Genomic DNA, 21,721 nt, shown 5'->3' with positions numbered 1-21,721 from the left:
TGGAAAGCCAGGAAGAAACCCTATGCTCCGTTGCATTTGCATACGGTGTCCCGCACAGAAACCCTATGCACTCTAATTAGATATGCAAATAGTATTTAAACAAGTCTGCTTATATTAAAATACCTGCAGTGACAGAGATCGTCAGCGTATTAGGATAAGAAAAGGATATTATCCTAGAAGTGCTTGGCAAAGGTCGTTGGTCGACATGAACACTGGGTAAGTCAGCAAAAAGTCCTCAAGGAGACTCTCTGAAAATAACAGACAGAAATTTATCAAGGACAAATATCTGTTAAAGACATTCTGTCAAGACAAACTACTTTAAACAATGTAAGACTGAAACTTGTATCATTTTGGAAAGAACCAGATGAACACTAGTGCCTGCTTTTTATACAACATTAAAAAGAGACAATTTCCTACTAGAAAACATTCTCTATGTGTGGATGCTTTGTGCCTGAAAGCACTTTTTCAGCAGTGACCTTGAGTTGAATTGAGGCTTTTCTTTAGTCTTGCACAGCCAGAAGTGATCTCTATCAAGAATGCATGCCTGGAGATGTTAATTCGGAAAGTTTGGCTTAAGGGTAGATTGGGAGAAATCAGATCAGAGGAAAAAAAATCATTTTTAAGTTCTAAAGGCAATCAAATGCCTAATGAAGGCGGAGCTTAAAGAAAGTGTGGCATTCGGATAAACGTCTTTTTGTCAGCAACATCTGATTGGCAGCAATGATACGGAACCAGATACATAAAGCGTGCATGATGGCTGTGTTCAAGGACGGATAACTCACTGGATATAGAAAAACAAGCATTATCAAATTTTAACATGTTTTAACACTTCTGGATTCTCAAAACACATGGACTACAGGAAAATCGCCAGTGTTCATGCTTGTTCTTGCAATGTCTCCAGATGTGTATCATTTTTAGGTATTATATCTGGTATTGCACAACATAGGAGTTATCCCACAAGACTAAAGCTTTTTGAACAGTTTTTATTCAATGAGTGGAGTTCACATTTTAACACAGACTTTTAATGTAGCTGTCCTGTGCACTGATCTCTCTCTGCTACCAGATCATCAGTTCTGCCTCTAGTGGGTAATGACTCCTCACAACCTTGCTCAGCTTTAATTTGCTCCTCTGGACTTTTAGCATTCTCCCACACATCCATCTATCCTTCAACCCGTCAATACTTCACACTGTACAGATCCATTAGGACGAGACAGCACATGTGCTCCCTACCGAATCATTTAGTATGTGCTCAGTTCCCTTCCCCAAGAAACCTGCAAGAAACTCAATACCTGAACAGGAGCAGGATCAATTACAGAGCTTAAACTGTGTATAGCCTCAGATAAGTAAATAAAAAAAAATTATAAAAAATAAATAAATAAAAGTATATATATGTGAATGTGTTTGTGTGTGTGTGTGTGTGTGCGCATCTGTGTATTTCCTCATAAATCATTAAAATATAATGAAAGACAAAAAGCATTTCAAACACAAGCAAAAAAGAATATTATTCAAACCCCCTTATTGGTGCAGAGATGAACATGTAACTATTTTATAATTTTATGAGATCTTCTGCTTATGGGAAAGCATGTGGCAAAAGCAAAAAAAAAAAACGATTTTCTTCTAATTGTCTTAACGGTAACAATAACCGAACAATAAAAAACAAAGGTGTCTAGTGGACCCCTGGTATGAGAAAACAAAAAAGGAATAATCATCATACACATCGCCACAATCTTGTCTTTACATCTTGTTCTAACGGTGATATTTTTCACTGGATATTTTTATACCCTAATTCAGTCATTTAGTTTATGCTCAATTTTATAAAGTAATACCTATCAGAGTAAAATTTCTCACATACTATTTATGTACTCTGCAGTGAACTTTCTCTGTAACACAAACAACATTTAAGACTTTACATTAACACAAACCCTTTATCCATGTATATTTCTACTAATAATTATTGCCATTGCTGACTTGCACATTTTGCACGCTCGTCAGTTTTCTCCTTAATCTGCAATATTTAATCCAATTTATTATCTCCAGCCATTAAAATGTGTTGTTCATGATTTAATGTAGCTCTAGTAAATCCTTGGAATGCAGTGTATAATTTGACTAGGTATTAAAAACTGGATTAAAAAATATGATCTGAAGTGGTCTGACATTTACTGTACAGCTTCAATTAAATTGCAGCTGATTATGCAGGCTATTATAAGAGTCTTTAATTAGAATTAGGCTGATTGCACACGCCATTATAAGAGTGAGTGAGAGAGAGAGAGAGAGAGAGAGAGAGAGAGAGAGAGAGAATCAAACATGAGGTTCCATAGTGAAGGTGACTGATGACCTGACTTTACTACTGATGCTCTTCCTTAAGCTGAAAATCCTATTAGGCACACTGTGTTTGCTGGCTGATGTGTGTGTATGGTATGTTGTTGGTGGTGTAAATTCCACTTTAATTTCACACTCACTTCCCAAGCTTTGTGTTTGCATTCAGCTTCACTGAATCCCACAAACAATTATCACCATACCAACGCTGTCTGGATCATCTATGGTGCCAGCTCATACAGACACATGCACACTCTCTCTCTCTCTCTCTCTCTCTCTCTCTTTCAGTCTCACACACATAGACATACACATAAATCAAACACAAATCATAAAAATCTTTATCTCTCCCATACACATGCACACACACATGCCCATATATACCTGTTGTCATTAGCTCTTTCAAATTCGATAATCTGGTAACAATTCATTCAAATCCTTATCACATTTCAACGCTACACATATTTGTATCCGGATTGTCCATGTCATTTAAGATGTCTTACTTAATTTTTAATCTAGACTAATCCTGCTAAGTTCAATCCTGATCCACACCCAGTTTCCACTCCGCACAGGCTATTTTGCTTGATATAGATCACTGTGTGGTGCTCTGTTCTTCACCAGACTCTGGCTCATTACTCCAGAGTGTGTTCATTTCTGTGGAATTATAATGAATTTTTAATAATCGAAGAGACTAAGAGGATCCCTGGGGAACACAGCTAAACCTTTCAAAGCTTTTAAAAAAAAGGGGATAAAATAGTAATAGCGATGCATTAATGAGTGCTTTTGCTGACAAATATGTTAATGGTGACACGATTTTCACATATGCATAACCTTCGGTGACACGATACACATGAAAATATTCTACAAGAGCGGGTAATGATCTCTGTGAAGATACAAAATAGAAGATAAACTAATCTCAGTTTGCACTGAATGAACAGATAAGCAATGTTTAGTCTTCTTACTCATCATCACATACACAGCCTGCATTTTTTTACATGCCTTTCATATCTATCTACAATTTTCTATACCCTCAGAACTACAACAATGTAATGATTGTGCTTATAGGGCAACGTTATGTATGTTACTAATACTCTATTACACCATAATTAGGATCCAAAATAACCAGGAAAATTTCACATGTTCACTGCTCTCAAAAATGTTTTGTAAAAGTGAATTCACACATTATATACATATAAACACATTGATGCCCATATTTAATTAACATACATAACCTTCTCTTGGGCATAAACACGCAATGAAAACGAGTCGCATGTGGTGTGAATTGGACAGAAGGTCATTACAATATGCTCACATGTGCCATGTCCAGTGTATATAATAAATTACACATTCATTCTGCATAATTGAGCTCTCCAGACAAAAAGAAAGATCATATCCACCAACAGCAGATTGCATTTTGTGTATGATACAATAGGGTGTGCACCTTGGTAAATATTATTTAGTAGATGAAGCCAGATGGTCAGTCTATTTATCAGACTTTGAAGATGCCTTCTGTACTTTATTTCTAAACAGAACATACAAGGTCCTCCTTCATATTCCAGGGTAATATCTGTATATGTGAATTGGGAAAACTAGAACATCAGATCATAAAAGCCTATATAAAACTTATAAAATAATTAAAGAAAACAGGGAAAACTTCTAATTAGTCACCCATGCACTTATAAATTGTGAGTGAAAATTACAGAATTTCAATGTAGTCTCAGAATTTAGGACCCCACTGCATATTTGACAAGAACTACCTGATGTATGAATCTATGCAATGTATCTATACAATGTTTTATGAGAAAGAAAAGAATTTTCATGTTCATTTGATGAAACAATTTTTCCCCTAATTCAGCTGAATTTTAGCCAACAACCAATCAATATTAGCTAATATCTAAATATTTAGAAAAATATATGAAATATATTAAGTTCTAATAAAAATAAAATTTCATATTGAAATGTTTTAAATACAAATTGCACAAATACATGTACAAATATTGGTGCTGCCATATTTCGGGGGGGAAAGGTATTCAATCCACTGAATATTCAACAATTCTTAGACAGCAACAATCTAGAAATAGGAAAAAAAAATGCAGGATGTGAGGAGGACTGGAGACTGACAAAGGTATGATGAAGGTCAGAGCTCAGGGGCACTGAGATACTGTGGAGTCACAATGGGCGAAATAAGTGTGCATGTAACGCATGCAAACCCACGGTACCTCTTTTGGATTTTCCTTAAATTGTCTCCATTTTCCCAGCAGTTAATGTGCTTGTGCATGTGTGTGTGTAATCAGTGACTCCAGTCTGACCTAAGCATTTCATTACGTTACACTGGCATCCATATGGACCTGGCTTACTGCTGTTCATTGACTGCTGCTCAGCAATTATCTTCAGCAGGCCTTGAGCAGCAGCCATCCAACCTGAACGCTGCTGCTATGGTGACTGAATTCATTACAGGAGGATAAAGGATATGTTGTAGCAGCATCTCAGCCCATAATACAGCCAATACTCCTTTTTCATAGAGACTGTAAATCTAGATCACCACCTTTAGGGCTTTCCCTAAAATCACTTCCAGAATCCCTTGCATAATTCTTTGCTTTAAATTAGAAAGTTTTTCGAATGCGTTTGTGGAATCAGAGCTTATGTCCTTCACTATAAATGAGGTATTTAGCACCATAGTTCAGTTTGTCAATAATCATCAAGGCTTGGACCGCATATTAAGAACTGATCTTAAGGCTCTGACTTATGAGCCTGATTTCACTGAGTTATATTACTGCCAAAGCCTCAGGCTTCAGTTCTATAAAGGGCAGATCTAAAAAAATATTCTAAATTTTATATTTTAGGAGACATCCTCACTCATTCAATGACAGTATGCTTGAACAGAAAAAGGAATCAAGTATAATTTAATAATGCACAATTATGGTTAGGGTTTCTCAAAGCGGCACTAGATTTACATCACTTGAACAAGAATATGATTTAAACATATGTTTTTTTTCCAAGTATATTGGCTTTGTGGCCAGTCAGGTTTTTTAAGCAGGCATTGTTAACAAAAGAGATTATATGAGCTTCTGTAGGAGTTCTGGCAGGTCAAACCAATCTGACTTCTCTTATCAACATAGTGCTTCCATTTACAGAACTGTCACTCACTCAGTGTTTGTATTTTACACCCATTTCTGTATATCTTAGTGTGAAATCCCAGGAGATCGGTAATTTCTGAAATAACACCCAATACCAAAAGACACAGAGATCACACTTATTCTTCATTCCTATATTTTGTGTGAACATTAACTAAATCTCTTGGCCTGAATATGAATGAAGTTTGTATGATTTGCTGACTGGATAACTTTTTTAATGTCCAGCAATTTTCATTACAGTGGACGGAGTGTATATACAAGCACAATCAATAAAAATGGCATTAAACATTTTTTAATGTAGTTTAATCTTTAAAATTTCATATTTTAAAAGTTAAGAAATGTATGCTGTTGTGTTGTAATGCTGACTCTGGCATAACATGAACATTATGATTGCAGGATGTGATTCATAAAGATGACCAATCGCTCCACTACACCCCAATCAATGCCAGCAAACCTTGCCTATGTACTTTATCCAGCATATTCCTTTCAACACAATCCAGTTTGCCTGTAAGCACAAACAATGACAGCATGTGAGCCGGACAATTTTCTAAAGCACATCCTCAGCTGCGTGAAATCAATATTCCTGTGCAAGCACACAAGAATGACAATCATGCACCGCATAATAGCACAATACTGAACAATCCTGTCTCTCTACACCTTCAATAGCCAACACTCAGAACTTATTAGGGGGAGCAGCAGAATCAGTTCTTCTGACTATTCATAAATTACATCAGTCTTTCTCCCACACACAGCCTAGCAACACTGAGACTCGGTTATAAATAAATAAAAGGGAAAAAAGTAACCTTCTAATGATGTGGTACATTTTAATCTAATACACATACACAACCTTATGCATACAATATACACAAACACACAGCATACCGTACACAACCACATATAATAAGAGCATGATATGATTAGGCTAATCTGGCAACATTTGGCTATTTTATCATGAAGGTGAAAGTGATATAGTTCCTGTAAGAGCAGTCAAGGCTGAATCATCTGCAGCCATAAAGCACTTTAACAGAGAAAGCTACAGCCACAGAGACTCAATTTGAGAGAAAAGAAAGTGTGTGTGTGAGAGAGAGAGAGAGAGAGAGAGAGAGAGAGAGAGAGAGAGAGAGAGAGAGAGAATACAACAGCGATTAGCCATCAATGGCTTTAATCAGGTTAACACTCATTTAGCTGACCTGATGCTGAGTCTAGCACACCCATATAAGCTAAAGTGAGCTCATCCTTTCTACATTAAACAGAGAGAACCAAGGCTGAAAATCCAACTGTATAATCCTGTGCAATAATATAAAAAATGAACAGTCATGTTGTTTAGGAAAATGAATTAACAACAAGGTGGAGTAATACATTTACACCATGTTTACACAAGATGATCATTTTCCAATACGAGCGCATACTGAAATAGTTTATTCCTCAAACACCACAGCAACTTACCTATGATCACTTAGGAATATTAAATGGTTTTATCTGTTTATAGCAACATTCAATGTTGTGCAAAACAGGAGAGAACGTATCATCCAGTTACAGCAGCAATAAACAATAATCCTGTAACCTGCCTCTTTTTCTCTCTCCTAAAGTTAACAAGATTAACTTAACAACAATCAAACACAGTTTGTCGTATTTCCGAACCTAACTGTTTACAAAGCACTGACACTGGAGACTCACAAAAGTGTAACATAAGCGTCTTGTCACAAAAAACTTCACTATATCTACAACTTAGTCTGTTTAACAGCATAAAAACGTAGGCCATAAAAATCCCTGTGTACAGTTCTACTATAGAAATCATAACATCAATATTTATGTGGTTTATCCTAAATATGCCACGACTGTCAGCACTTCTGACTAATTAGATATGAGAATATAAAATAATCGTTTTGGTGTTTTGGGATGACAAACAATATCTGGGGCAGCAACTGACAACGACAGAATGAACAGCTTACACCTTCGTATTAAGCATCCACACATGACATATGTTCCTCAGTTCTGCTGAGCCCATGTATAGAGTTTAAACTACATGGTAACCGGGTTCCTCAAGAGAGTTCCAGGATCAATACTGTTAGATTAAACATTACCACAGGAGAACAAGGCGATCAGCAGAACTGACACACATGGCCACACACAAACTCTTCTTTCTGTCTTGCCACATTTTTCATTAACTTCGGCAGGTCGATATCCAAGAGCGCTGAAAGCACACCATAAAACATGAACATACAATTCATGCTTCCAGTATGCATTTATTCTTCAGGCCCTGAAGATAGGCTCTTTAACTGAGACAAACAAAACCTGGTGCAGACAGCAAAGAACACACGCACCCATATACACCCACAACAATCAGGACAGTGACCTCAATTAACAACTTCAGCTTATAAACAAAAACAGAGGGTGTTACAAACTGTTTAATTAACACTAAGCTTGTGTCATGACGAGTATGATATGATTTATAACTGGCTTTCTCTCAAAATCTGGTGACTTTCTGAACTAGGGAACATTTTTTCAGGATTTTATGTTTTATAAAACTGGAAGTGGTTTATTTTTGAAAGCAGGAACATATCTTTATATTTTCTTTAAGAACTACAACCATCCCTTTAAGACCGCCTTTAAGATCCTTTATGCTTTTTTGGTAAATGTGTTTTTATTATTTTTAATCATTCAGTTGATAGTTATTTTTTTTTTTTTTTTGTTATTTCATCATATTTTGATCAAACAAATATATTTCAAGTCAATGGATTTGTCCATATCATGTATCTTAACAGAAAGACAATATGAATTATCTTTTCATATTAGGAAAAAGTGATTAAGGGACAATAATCAAGTCATCGGTAGCTGATGTTTATGCTAGTTTTCTAATGATGCCTTTACCCTGATTTTCAAACGTGTGCTGTATTTTTTGGATATCGTTATAGAAAAGACGATTTCTTAAGATCTGTGCTCCTAAATCACAAAAGATCTGAGCCAAATATGGCTTGTGTTTCAGTCCCTAACTCTGTCCCTCACCTCTGCTGAAGGAAAGATATGGACAACTTCATCGGTACGATCACCAAAAATATTTCTAACATTAAAGCAGCTTGGAATGTAATAATAATATTAATAATAATAACACTAATATTAAAAAAAGAAGAAAAAAAAGAGGAAGAAAAATAAATGAATTAAAACTATATTTAAGAAAAACGTTTTGTTGTTACTTAAATGTGCAGGAAAAAATGATCAGATATGTTAAAAGATTATTTGATAAAAATATAAGTGAAATCCAGCGTTATAGAGCTGGTTCCAGCAGAAGCCAGCTCCTCCTTTCAGACAGACGTCCAGTCATTACGGTCATTTACAGAGGATTTCCTGTTAATAGTGCAATGTTCAGTTTAACCCTTTAAACTCCCTAGAGCTGTCAGTAAATTCTGACATAGGACATTTTTGCTGTAATAGTTACACCACCGCTACATAAAATGTTATGCTTTACAGTAAATAATAACAAATAAAATAATGAGCTAGCCTCAGTAGTGCAGCACATAAACATCTGCTTGTCTTTTAACTGAACATGGGAGACACAACTCTGCCTAGAGATATGCTTAAGTCATGAAGCAGGTACAAACCTTGCTCTGTTGACATTTTATGGCACACTCCTCATTTGTAAACTAAGCAAAAGTAAACTTAGTGCAGTTGAAGCTAAGCGAAATGTTCCAACTGGCCTCTCTAGGGTAACGTGTGTGTGTGATGAGAGCCTACCTGTCTGTCTTGCCTGAGGGCTCCCCTGTCCTCTTCCAGCGATAGGTGGCTCAGCAGGTGCTCCAGAACCTTCTCGGGGCTGGCGGGCACACTGGCGTACCTGTGAGACAGAGACGAGTCACTAGAGTCTTCCTCCTCGATGGAAGACAGTGAACGGCTGCTGCTGCACCACTCCTCCTCCTCCGTGCCATCCTCGTCGATGTAACGGAAGTATGGAACATCGAAGGTAGGTATCGTCACCCGGTCACCGCTGCTACTGTCCGAGCCACCGTCTTCATTCTCATCTTCCTCCTGCTCTACCAGCGCTGCCAGCATCACCCTGCCCTCCAGCAGACGCTTGCTGCCCATGCTAGCGTAGGCACGTACCTACCACATTGACTCAGGGGCTCCAGGAGTGCCCGTTGAGTTCTGAGGACAAGCTGCAAGCCTTGACCAACTTCAGTGGGAAGAGCTTGCTATGAGAGTGCCAGTACAAATGCAGCACATACTAACCGAATGGGTTTTTGTTTGAAAAGAGAGAGAGAAAGAAAGAGCTTGAGAGAGAAGGGAATGGAAAAGACTGAAAGAGTGATGCGAGGGAAAACGAGAGAAAGAGAAAAGGGAGAGGTTGCGAGAGAGAAAAAGTGTGTGGACTCACGAGCCTGTACGCACCCATGTGCGTGTATGTGTGTGTGCGATCATGCAGCTCACCTCCTGGCAAGAGAGGAGGGGGAGGACGAGGAGGGTGCTTGCTCTGACGTAGTCCTCTGAAGCAGCAGCATCTCTCGACTCCGTTCTCTCACACACACACGGACTGCTGCGTCACCGAGGGGCTGAGAGAGAGAGAGAGAGAGAGAGAGAGAGAGAGAGAGAGAGAGAAAAGAGAGAGAAAGAAAAAGAGAGAGATAAAGACAGGAAGAGAGAGAGAGAGGTGGAGTGTATCACCAAGGAGATTCCATTTCCTCCTAATTTCCATCAATATAGACCCTCCTCTGAATCCCCAAATTACACCAGCCGCATCCAACAGCCTTTTATTGAATCATCCGCCAATACAATGCAGACCTCCACATTTATATTCATACAAAAGTGTATGCATAGTTCATTAACAAAGGTGACAAATAATTTCTGTAGTCTGGCTACTGTAGTTTGTAGTGTCATGCATTGTGTAGTTTTCTGAGCTGTGTGCATGTTTGTGTGTCTGAGTGTGTGCACGTGTGTCTGAGTGTGTGCACGTGTGTGTGTGTGTGTGTGTGTGTGTGTGTGTGTGTGTGTGTGTGTAATTGTAAGTGTGCATTTATCAGAGGCGTTGCCCTTGGAACAAAGGAATCAGGAGGGGTATGGGTCCTGCTATAACTCTGCCACCTTACCACTTGGGTGGTATCAATCTTACACACTCGCATAATCCATCACACACACATGCTTATGTGCCCATTTATAACTTTTTATCTATTTATCCTCACCTAATCATGTATATACATACATATTGCAGATATCCAGCAAAAAAAAGAATGGCCCAGACAAATATGGGATGATTTACAATTTTTTCTCTGGTGTGCTTTAAGCTAAAGAGATTGCTAGGAGGTGGTTATATGTGCATTGCGCCTTGGGGCATTGTCAGTAATATATTCAGCTCCTAGCCTTGTCCTGTGTGTTTGAGGATGTTTATATAGCAGGGAGAGGACTGTTTATATCAAAATTCTAACCTGTGTGGTGAAGAGAACTGCTTTGTGCAGCACATCAGCACATAAACTGGTTTGTTGTACTACTGCACTAGAAATATTATTCAGCTGTGTGTGTCATTGTAGTACTGATAGTGGGGACAAAGAGGCATTTATTTCTTACTTAATTAAATGATCAGGCTCATTGTTAAAGCTGAGAATCATTGATGCACCTGTGTGTGTGTGTGTGTGTGTGTGTGTGTGTGTGTGTGTGTGTGTGTGTGTGTATTTACATTTTAATGTGTTCTTTTCTTGTTTCATGCATACTGCTCATGAACCATAGATGCCCTTCAGTCAGCTTGTGTGTGTGTGTGTGTGTGTGTGTGTATGTGTGTGTATGTGTGTGTAGGTGTGATTAAGGTCTTCAGTGCAATTGGCAATTAGGGCAGAAAAGTGCATGCTCTTCCAGCCTGTCTGTCTGCTTATTTATACACGCTAACACACACACACACACACACACACACACACACACACACACACACACAAAGTATTGATGAGAAGTACTTGCATCTAGTCCATCAGCTGCAAATTTTGCAGCTGCAACTAACCCACTAAAGTGGCTGTTATTGGAGCAATCAGCTTCTCCCCGCCAAACAAACTCCATTAAAGCTGTCACAGACAAACACTGCTGTCTATAGGCACTCTGATCACTGTGAGATTTTACTCAGGACAGTAACACTATTAAAGAAAACAGTGTAGGACAACTCCACAAGCCCACAGCTCAACGCATTTTGGCATTAGAAAAATAGTTGATTAGATAACAGGGCACTTTTCAAGAATTCTGTAATTGTTTTCATGGACTCTTAAAGGCTTAAACCTGCTTCCACCACGAAATGTGAAACCAGCCACCCAGCAACTTGTCAAACTGCTGATCCAGTGTAACACATTATGAGAAAAGTGTTATCTGCCACCCTTCCATATACACAAGCTCACAGATGACAATGATTGGCTAGTTTCGCTCTGATTGATGGTGGTGGCACAATCAAAATTCAAACTTAAGATGGAAAGAAGATACAACGAAACGGTTTGGGACTTTTGTACTTTTCTAGTAATAATATCAGGATAGCTCTAGACGTTTGTTAGCCCACTTCCCAGGTTCCAGCAGGAGGATTCAAGTGTTTTTCAAAAAAAGAATAATTCGAGATCAAATCAGGCAGACAGGGTTACAAAATATAGAAATGAAATATAATTATAAAATATGTTTCATTGTTACATTTTTTGTCTGTTTTCACAAAACATGCCTATAATTTAGAAGTTACTCGAACTAATCATTCACAGAGCGTGTTATTAGTGTAACATTAGTGTAAATTAAACCCTGTGACATCTGAAATATTCTAAAAGATCAATTCAGAGAAAGATCAATAGAAAAGACCACAGAGGTCATCTCTGTACTGAGCCTCTTGGGAAGCACTTACATCTCCATTGGTCTTATTTTGCTTCATCATTGAAGCTGTCAGATGGAATGATGGGGTCATGTACACCACGACTACATGGAAGCTAATGCAGAAGATTAATACCTTATTGCATAACTATGACTAGTTTGATATGTTATGGTCTATGGCTCTTTCTCTTGTCTAGTCAGTTTGGATTAGACTGATTTATAATGTCTGCTTTCTGCTCTCTTAAAAGGAAGAAACATGTAAACTATTTGAACCATGTTATGCAGTAGCTAAGCATTATTACATATTTCACTTCCCCACTGTGATCAGCAGTAAAGACATTAAAATGTACACTTCCATGTCTATGGTTTAGGTGGTAGCTCAGTGGTTAAGGCAATGGGTTACTGATCCGAAAGGTCTGGGGTTTAAGCCCCGATATCACCAATCTACCACCCTTTGGGCCCTTAACCTCTGTGTTCTAGGAGCACTGTGAAATGGCTGAGCCTGCACTCTGACCTCAGCTTCCAAACCTTGCTGGGATATGCTAAGAAAGAATTTCACCTTTCTTTCTATTTCTCTTACAATATTAAACAAATAACTAATAGCTCTGCCATCAAATGTCTTGCTATATTATTATACAAATGTAAAAATAATAAATCAATAAAAACAGAAAGTCAATATTAATCCATACCGTTTTGTATTACTGTTTGGAAAAGCCTCCAAACCCAAGCTTCTGGAAATCTGGTGGTCAAATATAAGTATGTTCTGTGTCTGCCATCATCTTTTTTCATAAACAATCAATTCATGGAGTGAAGGTTGCAATCAATAGAGTTGATTCATGTTAAATCATATTTCACACCTGTCAAAACTAAAATACTGTGCCTATAAGAAATAAATGATGTGCTGCATGCCAGTGTGAAGTGAGAGCTGAGAAGCACACAAAGGTCAACTTCTGTGCAGACAAGATTAAACCTTGACATCTGTTTAATCCCAGACTTTACAGCCATGTTAGCTGTTGATGTCTGAGTAAAAGCAGAGATACCCCAGGACTGTATTCAGTATGAATGGTATGCACTCTTAAAGTGGGAGTATAAATCAAAAGAGCAGAGTGCATTCACATTTCTGTGTACTTGACTATAGCCATCAACACCAGTGCAATGTCATGTTATAACCAAAGACAACATATTTGAATAAAAGAACATGCACTTTATCTGGTTCAATAGGATTTATTAAGGTAAATTATGGATTTTAAATAGAATAAAGAATACTCTGTTTCTTGCTATGCAACATACTGTATATGTCCATCTTTAAGTTAACATTGCATTATAAAAGCACTTTTTTTTATATATTAAAGCAAAGCTTGTTAATTATGTTGAATATGATGTGTATGTCTAGAATATACATAAAATTAAGATCGAACTAATACAGCCAATGAAAATATTTTAAACAAGTTAGATCATTTGTGCGATACATATTTGAATCAGATTCAGGTGGCAGTGCAAAAACAGAAACGTGTTAACACTAGTGTGTATTATTTTTTACATGTTTTGTAACAAGTCTCTTTGCTTCTGCCAGGGTGCGCAATAAATCTCTACAAAGGAAAGGTCGGCAAAAAACTATTTGAAGCCTGGGTATATTAGTAGGTAGACTTGTTTGATCCAGTCTTTGTGGCAGTTAGGGCGAATTTTGACAAGAAATGATGAGGTGGGAGCCCAATAAAATTGTCCAATCAGAAAGAAGCATGTGATAATGAACTTTGAGCTCACAAAGTCCACGGAAAAAAAAAAAACTTTGTAAAAAAGAAAAACATGTAAATGAAAATCACAAGGTGTATTTCTTAAATAAGAACTATTTCTGAATGTTTTCTGATAATGAAAAATTCCAAACTGAACTTCTAATAATTCATATATACCTGCATCCTGAAATGTACTGTATATTTCAGGATGCAGGCAAGAAAGCAATATTATTGTTATTGTTTTTATACAATAAGTACTATTAAACATTAAACTCCATTTACAGCGGACGTTGATGTCAAAATGCATCTGTAAGGTGTGTGTATATCCACTCACTCACCTCAGCTGGTCGTTCAGTGGGTTTAAGCGGGCTATGGAGGAGCCGGCATCCATCCTTGGCCAGTCTCTGAACTATTTCCATGCGACTCATGTCCTCTCTGTTGCGTAATCCAGGCCCCTGGCCCTGCTGAAGTGCAGGAGATACAGAGAACACATATCTCAGACCACAGTCCCATGCCATTGAGGTTCAGCACATGCAGTGTATCAATCCAGAAAACTGCTTCCTTTTTGTTTTTTTTTTTTTTTAAATAAGACAGAGTTCTGGTTTCTATAATCCAGTGCAGGGAGTCACATGCAACATCTTATACAGCTATAGGAGACTCTCTCTAGATGTTCAATAAGAGAGAACCTGCATTTGTTTTTCCTTTAGTCTCCCTCTCTCTCTTATTCAAAAAACAAGAGTGGGGGTGGCCAGGAAACATCTGCCAGTGGCTCCAGTCATGAATAGGAAGTTTAACAATGTCCTGAAATTGGGAAACTGACCAGCATTGACTTTAGTAGGGTATGTTACTATGTAATTGTAAAAGGCAAAAAGGTGTAGAAAAATGCAGAGAATAGCAGGTCAGTGGTCATATACACTATATCATATTTTTCCTGGCTTACAGAATCATCTAAATATATATGAAAAGAATAAACTTTCAGAGAAACACACCAAAATAGTGTTTATTAATCAAAGATGACATGTGGGGTCACATGGCTACATTGGATCCTTGACCTGTTTACAGTCAAATATTATATGTCTCAATACAAGAATCAGCTGCAAAAGTTAAAGAATTGTGAGGATGGTAGAGGTATTACAGTCTATAATCTATACAGTATTTTGCTCCCTTAAACAGTGCCGCTCCATTAGCATACACACCTGTGCATATTCCCCCACCCACACATACCCCTATGACCAGTAGGCTTCAAGGATGTAACACTTATGACCTCATCGTTTAGTATGAGGGAACCACAGAGGAATTTGTACTAGTCACAAAAAAAAAGAAATACAATCACTCCAGCCTATATAAAGGAGTTTAACCTCATACTGGGCTGAATTGTTAAACATAAATGAAACACTTGACATTCCTGGACACTTTGTCTATCTGATACACTTTGTCTGTCTGAATATAGACAACAATGAACAATATCAAGTGGCAAAAGGGAAATACTTGAAAGTCTTGCTTACCCTGATGTGTGTGAAAGATAGAGAGGTGTATTTTATTTCTGATGAGCTTAAAAACTCAAGCAACTTGTTCTTTTCAAGACACATTGATTATACACTTTAAAGTAAATGCTATACTAAATAGTAAAATATACTTATTACTACTATATATGGCACATGAACATACATAAGCTTGGACATACTAGACTGATTTTGCTGAAGGCCTGGGTTTCTAAAACAAATGTAATTTTTGAAATCGAAATCTATTTAAGATAATTTTATTTAGAGCTTCTTAATTAAAAAGTCTGGGTGTATTTACAATAGAAATCATTATGTATGACCTCATTCTTTTGTACCAACATCTAACATCTAACATTGACATTGCTTTTGCTATCGATTTCTAAAAAGTGAAGTAGGAGAATACACATATATATTAACACATATTTACATAGTCACACTAATAGCCTGATTTGTATTTGTACCTTTTGCTCAGTGGAAGACAATGGGCAGGGTTGGAGTTCAACAGAGTGTTCTGGGAGAGCGTCCCTAATCCCTGTAAAAAAAAAAAAAAAAAGAATTAATTCTACTTCGTGGCAGTAACAATAAACTACAAGAACATAAAAAAACATATAGTTAATCCTTTTGTTTAAAATGTAAATGATTCCTTACTTGATTTGTAACTTCCTTTTCGGGCCAGTGCTGCTGTCAGTTCATTCTGCACCTGTTAAAATGAAACATTTAGCCGAGGAGCCTCCAGCATCATGTACAGCACATGTCTGACATTATTCACCCCAAGCAAGCTTAGAGAGCTTAGCCAGACTGCCAGACCAAATTCATTACAGTGTGAGTATTTAGGGCATATCATTTTAAAACATCAGATCATGTAGATAATCAGTTTCTGCTGCCTGGCCAAGATACAGAAAGAGATGGAGTCTTGCAGGAGGTGTAGCCTACTGTGAGAGTGGCCGCTTTGCATTTAGGCACATACAAACTTGCTGTGGCAAAGAAGTGAATGACAGATTGTTGTAATAACAATAACAACTGTAGGTCTGTGATTAAGTGAGGTCACTGCTGTGTGCTTATCTCTTAAGTGTTCATAGCCTTAATTGAATAAATCCAACAGTCTTTGCCTACCGCTTGTGTTGTAATTTCTTACACAGGGAGTTCACAGCTCTTGTAGCTACATTACATGTATGATTCACATAGTACAGCAGCTAAAACATCACTGCATGCACATTTGAATGACAAGACCACCAAACATTAGGTTGAATCCAATGCTTATAAATCACTATATAATAAATAATAACGGCTACCAACTAATGTGGTATATTTTTGGCTAAGTTACAGGAGCACATGTTTATGAAAAGTAAGAATTTTAAGTGCATGACAATGCAGGTATTGCATTGTTCTTGGTTCATATCTAAACTTGTCTGTGTTGCTGTCGGCATGAAGATCCCTGTTAGGCCCTGTCTGTGTGGGTTTTTCTTTTGGTTTTCCAGGTCAGGTTCCAACTCCCAAATAAACATTCAAGTAGGGGAACTGGTTACACTAGCACAGTAAATTAGTGTGCACAAAGCTCAGCATTGGACCGGTACCTTATTCAGCCTGTTTTCTAATCCAGCATGTACTGTTCCCAGGATAACTGAAGGATTATATTTACATTTGCGGCATTTAGCAGACTCCCTTGTCCAGAGCGACGTACAAAAGTGCTTTGAGTCTCTAGCCATGAATAAATCTACACTGGTACACTAGATTACCAACTTAAGATAAATCAGCCTACAACTCTTGATTTTTACAGAGCAAACTTGGAAAGTGCTAATTTAAGTGTTTCAGGAAGAGGTGTGTCTTCAAATGTAGTTTAAAGATATCCAGGGACTCCGCTGTTCGGACATCTAGGGGAAGTTCATTCCACCACCGCGGTGCCAGAACAGAGAAGAGCCTTGAAGTATAATATTACTAAATATTACTGAATTACAGATTACTGAAAATGGAGCAAGGACTTATCAGTACTGGAGAAAAATATTCATTTTTCTTCAATAACCACTTTTATTTGGACCCACGTGAATCTGGAGCCTATCCAATGAGCATGAAGTGCAAGGTGGACTGGTACCACCTTCTCTCAGAATGAGAGGTAAGTACACTTCAAGGCTCTTCTTTGTTCTGGCACCGAGGTGGAGGAATGAACTTCCCCTAGATGTCCGTACAGCAGAGTCCCTGACTATCTTCAAGCGACGACTGAAGACCTACCTCTTCCTGAAACACTTAAATTAGCACTTTCCAAGTTTGTATAATTCAAGAGATATATATATATATATATATATATATATATATATATATATATATATATATATATCAAGTTTGTAATCTTGTGTACCAGTGTAGATTTATTCATTACTAGAGACTCAAAGCACTTTTGTACGTCGCTCTGGATAAGGGCGTCTGCTAAATGCAACAAATGTAAATGTAAATGTAAGACGGGAGAATTTGCACCAGATTGCGCCAATCCATTGCAGAGCTCCTTTCACACATATAAACACACTTGCTCAAACCAATGGGAGACCTTGGAGCTGTGAGGCAGAAATACTACCTGCTGTGCCACTGAGACACCCTGAAGATAAACATGTCCTTTAAAAAGTTTCTGCTGTTTCTTTCTTTCCATTCTCATGAGGATGGCCAGTGATATCTGTAAAGCCAATCTGTCAAGATAGACTTAAGGGCAAGTTTAAAAAGTATATTGCCAAAAAAAAATGGAATTACCACCTATTTGATAAGTCACTGCATTATAGCTTGTCATTGGGATGGCTTTTGTACCACAAATATATGATTATCACCAGAGACAATGAATTTACTATTACATTTTATGTGCCTGTGGTCCTTCATATAAATGTGCACTTACTTTTCCAGGAGTCAGCAATATGCAGAAAAGTACAATTCTTTTTAGTAAAATAGTCTCTAAGGGTGTTATTGTTTAATATTTCATCTATTATTACACTATTGAGAAAATAATACATGTTTACAACAGTGGGCTCTTTTTATAAAATAATAGTGTGAATCCAGGTGTGTAACGGCAAGTAGTGAAAGCAAGTGAAACTCTGCTTAGTGGCCCATGAAAACTATATTTCCCAGGAGGACATACAGCAAAAAACCAGTAGAAGTTAAAACATCTAACTGTTTTAGCATCACCCACCTGGTTGCTTGTTTTTTATTAGAATTCATTTAAAATTCACTTAAAAAAAATGCTTAACAACTTGCTTTAGTTTCATCACTCTAAATAGTTAACAGTCTATGTAAAAAAAATCAAATACAATTCTGTAATGTATGCCTTATTAAAAGCTTAAGCACAAGAAAATTAGAAAGCTTTCCATTATAGTGCTTCATTAACAGATATTAACACGCATTCTCACACCTATGGAAGACCGAAGAGCTCTGACACCCTGATAACAAAAATGTCCACTGTTTTTGTTAAATAATGAATGCTGTAGTAAAAGGGAGAGCACAAGAGAGCCAGGAGCTATTATGTTTAAAAAATCTGATTAATGCATGTGTGTAAAGATTTTATAAAGATGTTTTTTCCCCATCAGTCACTGCATCTCCGTGTTCCAAGTCACATGCTACACCAAAACCTGTTTCCTGTTTCAGATATTAAGCGTTTCTATTTAAGTTAAAGTTATGACTATCATTTTGAACACGCTATATACTGTATATATGGATAGTCAAGGTTGTCTGTGCCTGTTGCCAAGGTGATTTCAAGCATAAAAACCCACCTTAAAAAACAGTCGTGCAACATTAGTAAGTGTGCACAGTATTGCATCTATAAAGTACACTCTCTCTCTCTATCAGTGCACTCTTAGTCTCTCAGATTCAACAAGATCTACAAGTGCATGTGTCTTCAATCATGGAGCCACTAAAGAACGAATAAGCATGTACTGTAATGCAGCAGTTTTAGTCAGATAGTATAAAAATGGTAATTCATCTGAACAGTGCTTATGGTGTTCTGGTTGTTCTGGTAAATCATAGAAAGTACTCAAGTAATTTGATTACAAAAATTAATAGACGCTTTGTTTAGTCCTTTAACTAAACAAAAAGCACCATGTTTCCCACGGATCATTGTTACTGACGCACCACCCTCTAAACTCTGGAGCGCTCTGGACAGGGAACACAGAAGACGTTGCAGAATAAAAAATGAAGGAACGTGGAGAAAACAGCGAGGGCCTAGGAGAAGATTCAGGCCAAAGAAAACGCCAGATAGTTTCCAAAGATTGGAATAATTTCAATCTAAATCATAAAAATAAGGTAACAGCACTGTACAGTGTTTTCTTTAAGTAATTTGATATTGATTTTAATATTTTTATTTATATACAGTGCGGTCAAAATGTCCCCCGCAGTGGCCACGTTGAGTAGGTAGTGGAGCACGTTTTTAAAGCTGACGATAAATACAGGGATTTAGTGTGTGGAAAATTTCAAGCAGCTTTTCCGAAGACAAGAAAACCACGATGATATTTTGCGAGATTTAATAAATAATTACGAGTGAGAATAATTGAGTTTAATTAAACAAATATTTTCCCCATCACTTACTCCATGCTGCCACTGCGGAGAGAATTTTTATATGCACTGTATTTGTATTTTGATGTAATATGGCAATTAAATGCACTAAATGGGTTTAGTTTTCACCGATATTCCGATAAAGCAGCCGTAATAGAAAGTATGTAATAACTATGCATATACCCTATAATAAGCTGAAATAGTTCAAATTTTACATTTTAAGAATAAACACAGTTCTGATTTACACATTAAGAGTTTTTTCTTTACCTTTGATGTTAGGTGCTCCAATGCTCTCACTTGAACAACATCCACTGGGCTACAAGCAAGAGAACTTCTCTCATGGTCTCCCTCACACCTGCAGTAGCAGACATATACACACAATTGAACAATTAAGCATAAGCCATCATGTAACAGCATTATAGCTAGAGCAACTATAAATGCCAACATCTGTGTGTATTCCTTTCCACATTGTGGATGTAATGCAATGCCATTATCTGGATCTGTGTAGTGCTCTAATTATTTCTACCCGTATTGGGATTTAAATCAGCAATGGAAACTATCTAGACAGAGAGAGAGCCACAGCATGTACTTAAAACATTAATTTAGGTCAAATTATGCAGTACTGTCTGTGCAGCAGTTAACCAGCTCTACTACATTCCAGTATATCGAATATATCAAGGAATATATAAGAGAAATAAAAACATGATTAGTGAGACACTACTATCTGAATCTAAGGTTAACTCCTATACATCCGGTGGGTTGAAAAGAGAAGCATTCAAATGGGCTGCTACAAGTAATAAACCACGTGTCCATACAAAGGCCTTTAATTCATACCAGTATCTATTTAACAACAGGAAATCTTCCTGTAAACAGCCGGTATGTAAAATGAAAGTATACAAGAGGAACTGTGAGGGAATAAACAGCATAAATATCAAGAAAATGCATAAAACTATAACGTATAGACACCTGCTGGTGAGTGCTGTAACTGCAATTGAGTCGCAAAGGTGTTGATCACTGCGTTTTCATACTTTTTGGGGACACTTAATGTAAATTAATATGACAATTAGGAGCTATATGGACAGAACCACAGTCATTCAGTGCTACTTATGTCTTTGTTGTGTTAATGTGATAATATAATACAATCATCAGACATACAAAGCAGTACAGGTACATTGCAATATGGTTGGGTGGGGAAGGACAACATTTAATTTATGCCAGACTATATGTAAAAAACCACAAAAAACACTCTGAAATGAGCCTAAAAAATGAATAAGTGCAAATACATAATATAATGGTTCTAATACATTCCTCTCCTAAAGTGTGAGGTCTGACACCAATTCTAATGTCTTACACAAGTATAAATATCAGGTAATTAAATCTGCACATATTCCTCTGTACTGAAAGATAATATACTGTAATTTATGTGAAATATAATATTATAGAATATCAAACAGATTTCTTGTAGTACTTACCGTTTAGGTGTGGCCACAGGAGCCATGCTTAAGAGAAGTTTCACTCCATTATGCCACTGGATCTGATTTCGAAATTCACAGCTTTGGGCTTCACATTCCTCAAAGGAGAACTGGTACAACGTTTCAGAGTCTTCAAAAACTGCCTGCCTTTCCACTGTTACACACATTATTAGTCAATGTTAATGTGTGTACATGAAACATATCAAGGGAACTTAAAAGCCTTTATAATATATAAT

The 21,721-nt window shown here is 37.2% G+C and overlaps 1 protein-coding gene across 2 annotated transcripts in view; it reads right to left on the bottom strand.

Annotated features, from left to right (window-relative positions):
- Window positions 1-21,721, bottom strand: part of LOC124384409 (rap guanine nucleotide exchange factor 5-like) — a 37,083-nt gene that overhangs the window by 8,759 nt on the left and 6,603 nt on the right. Inside the window, exons 5-12 of one of the 2 annotated variants that reach the window (XR_006925391.1) lie at window positions 21,486-21,639; window positions 20,281-20,368; window positions 16,141-16,192; window positions 15,954-16,024; window positions 14,329-14,454; window positions 9,870-9,991; window positions 9,180-9,279; window positions 170-248 (exon numbers count right to left, since the gene is read on the bottom strand). Coding sequence is in view for 1 of the 2 variants with exons in the window: in XM_046847205.1 (XP_046703161.1) it covers window positions 170-207 (38 nt within the window). In the remaining variant the exon portion in view is untranslated. Of the gene's footprint in view, window positions 1-169; window positions 249-9,179; window positions 9,280-9,869; window positions 9,992-14,328; window positions 14,455-15,953; window positions 16,025-16,140; window positions 16,193-20,280; window positions 20,369-21,485; window positions 21,640-21,721 lie in introns of those variants that run through there. The other variant, XM_046847205.1, reaches the window with a different exon arrangement.

The sequence above is a fragment of the Silurus meridionalis genome, chromosome 4 (genome assembly GCF_014805685.1).
Source record: "Silurus meridionalis isolate SWU-2019-XX chromosome 4, ASM1480568v1, whole genome shotgun sequence".
Lineage (NCBI taxonomy): Eukaryota > Metazoa > Chordata > Actinopteri > Siluriformes > Siluridae > Silurus > Silurus meridionalis.
Note: the sequence above shows the minus strand (reverse complement) of the source record. Positions and strands in the feature narration are given on the sequence as shown.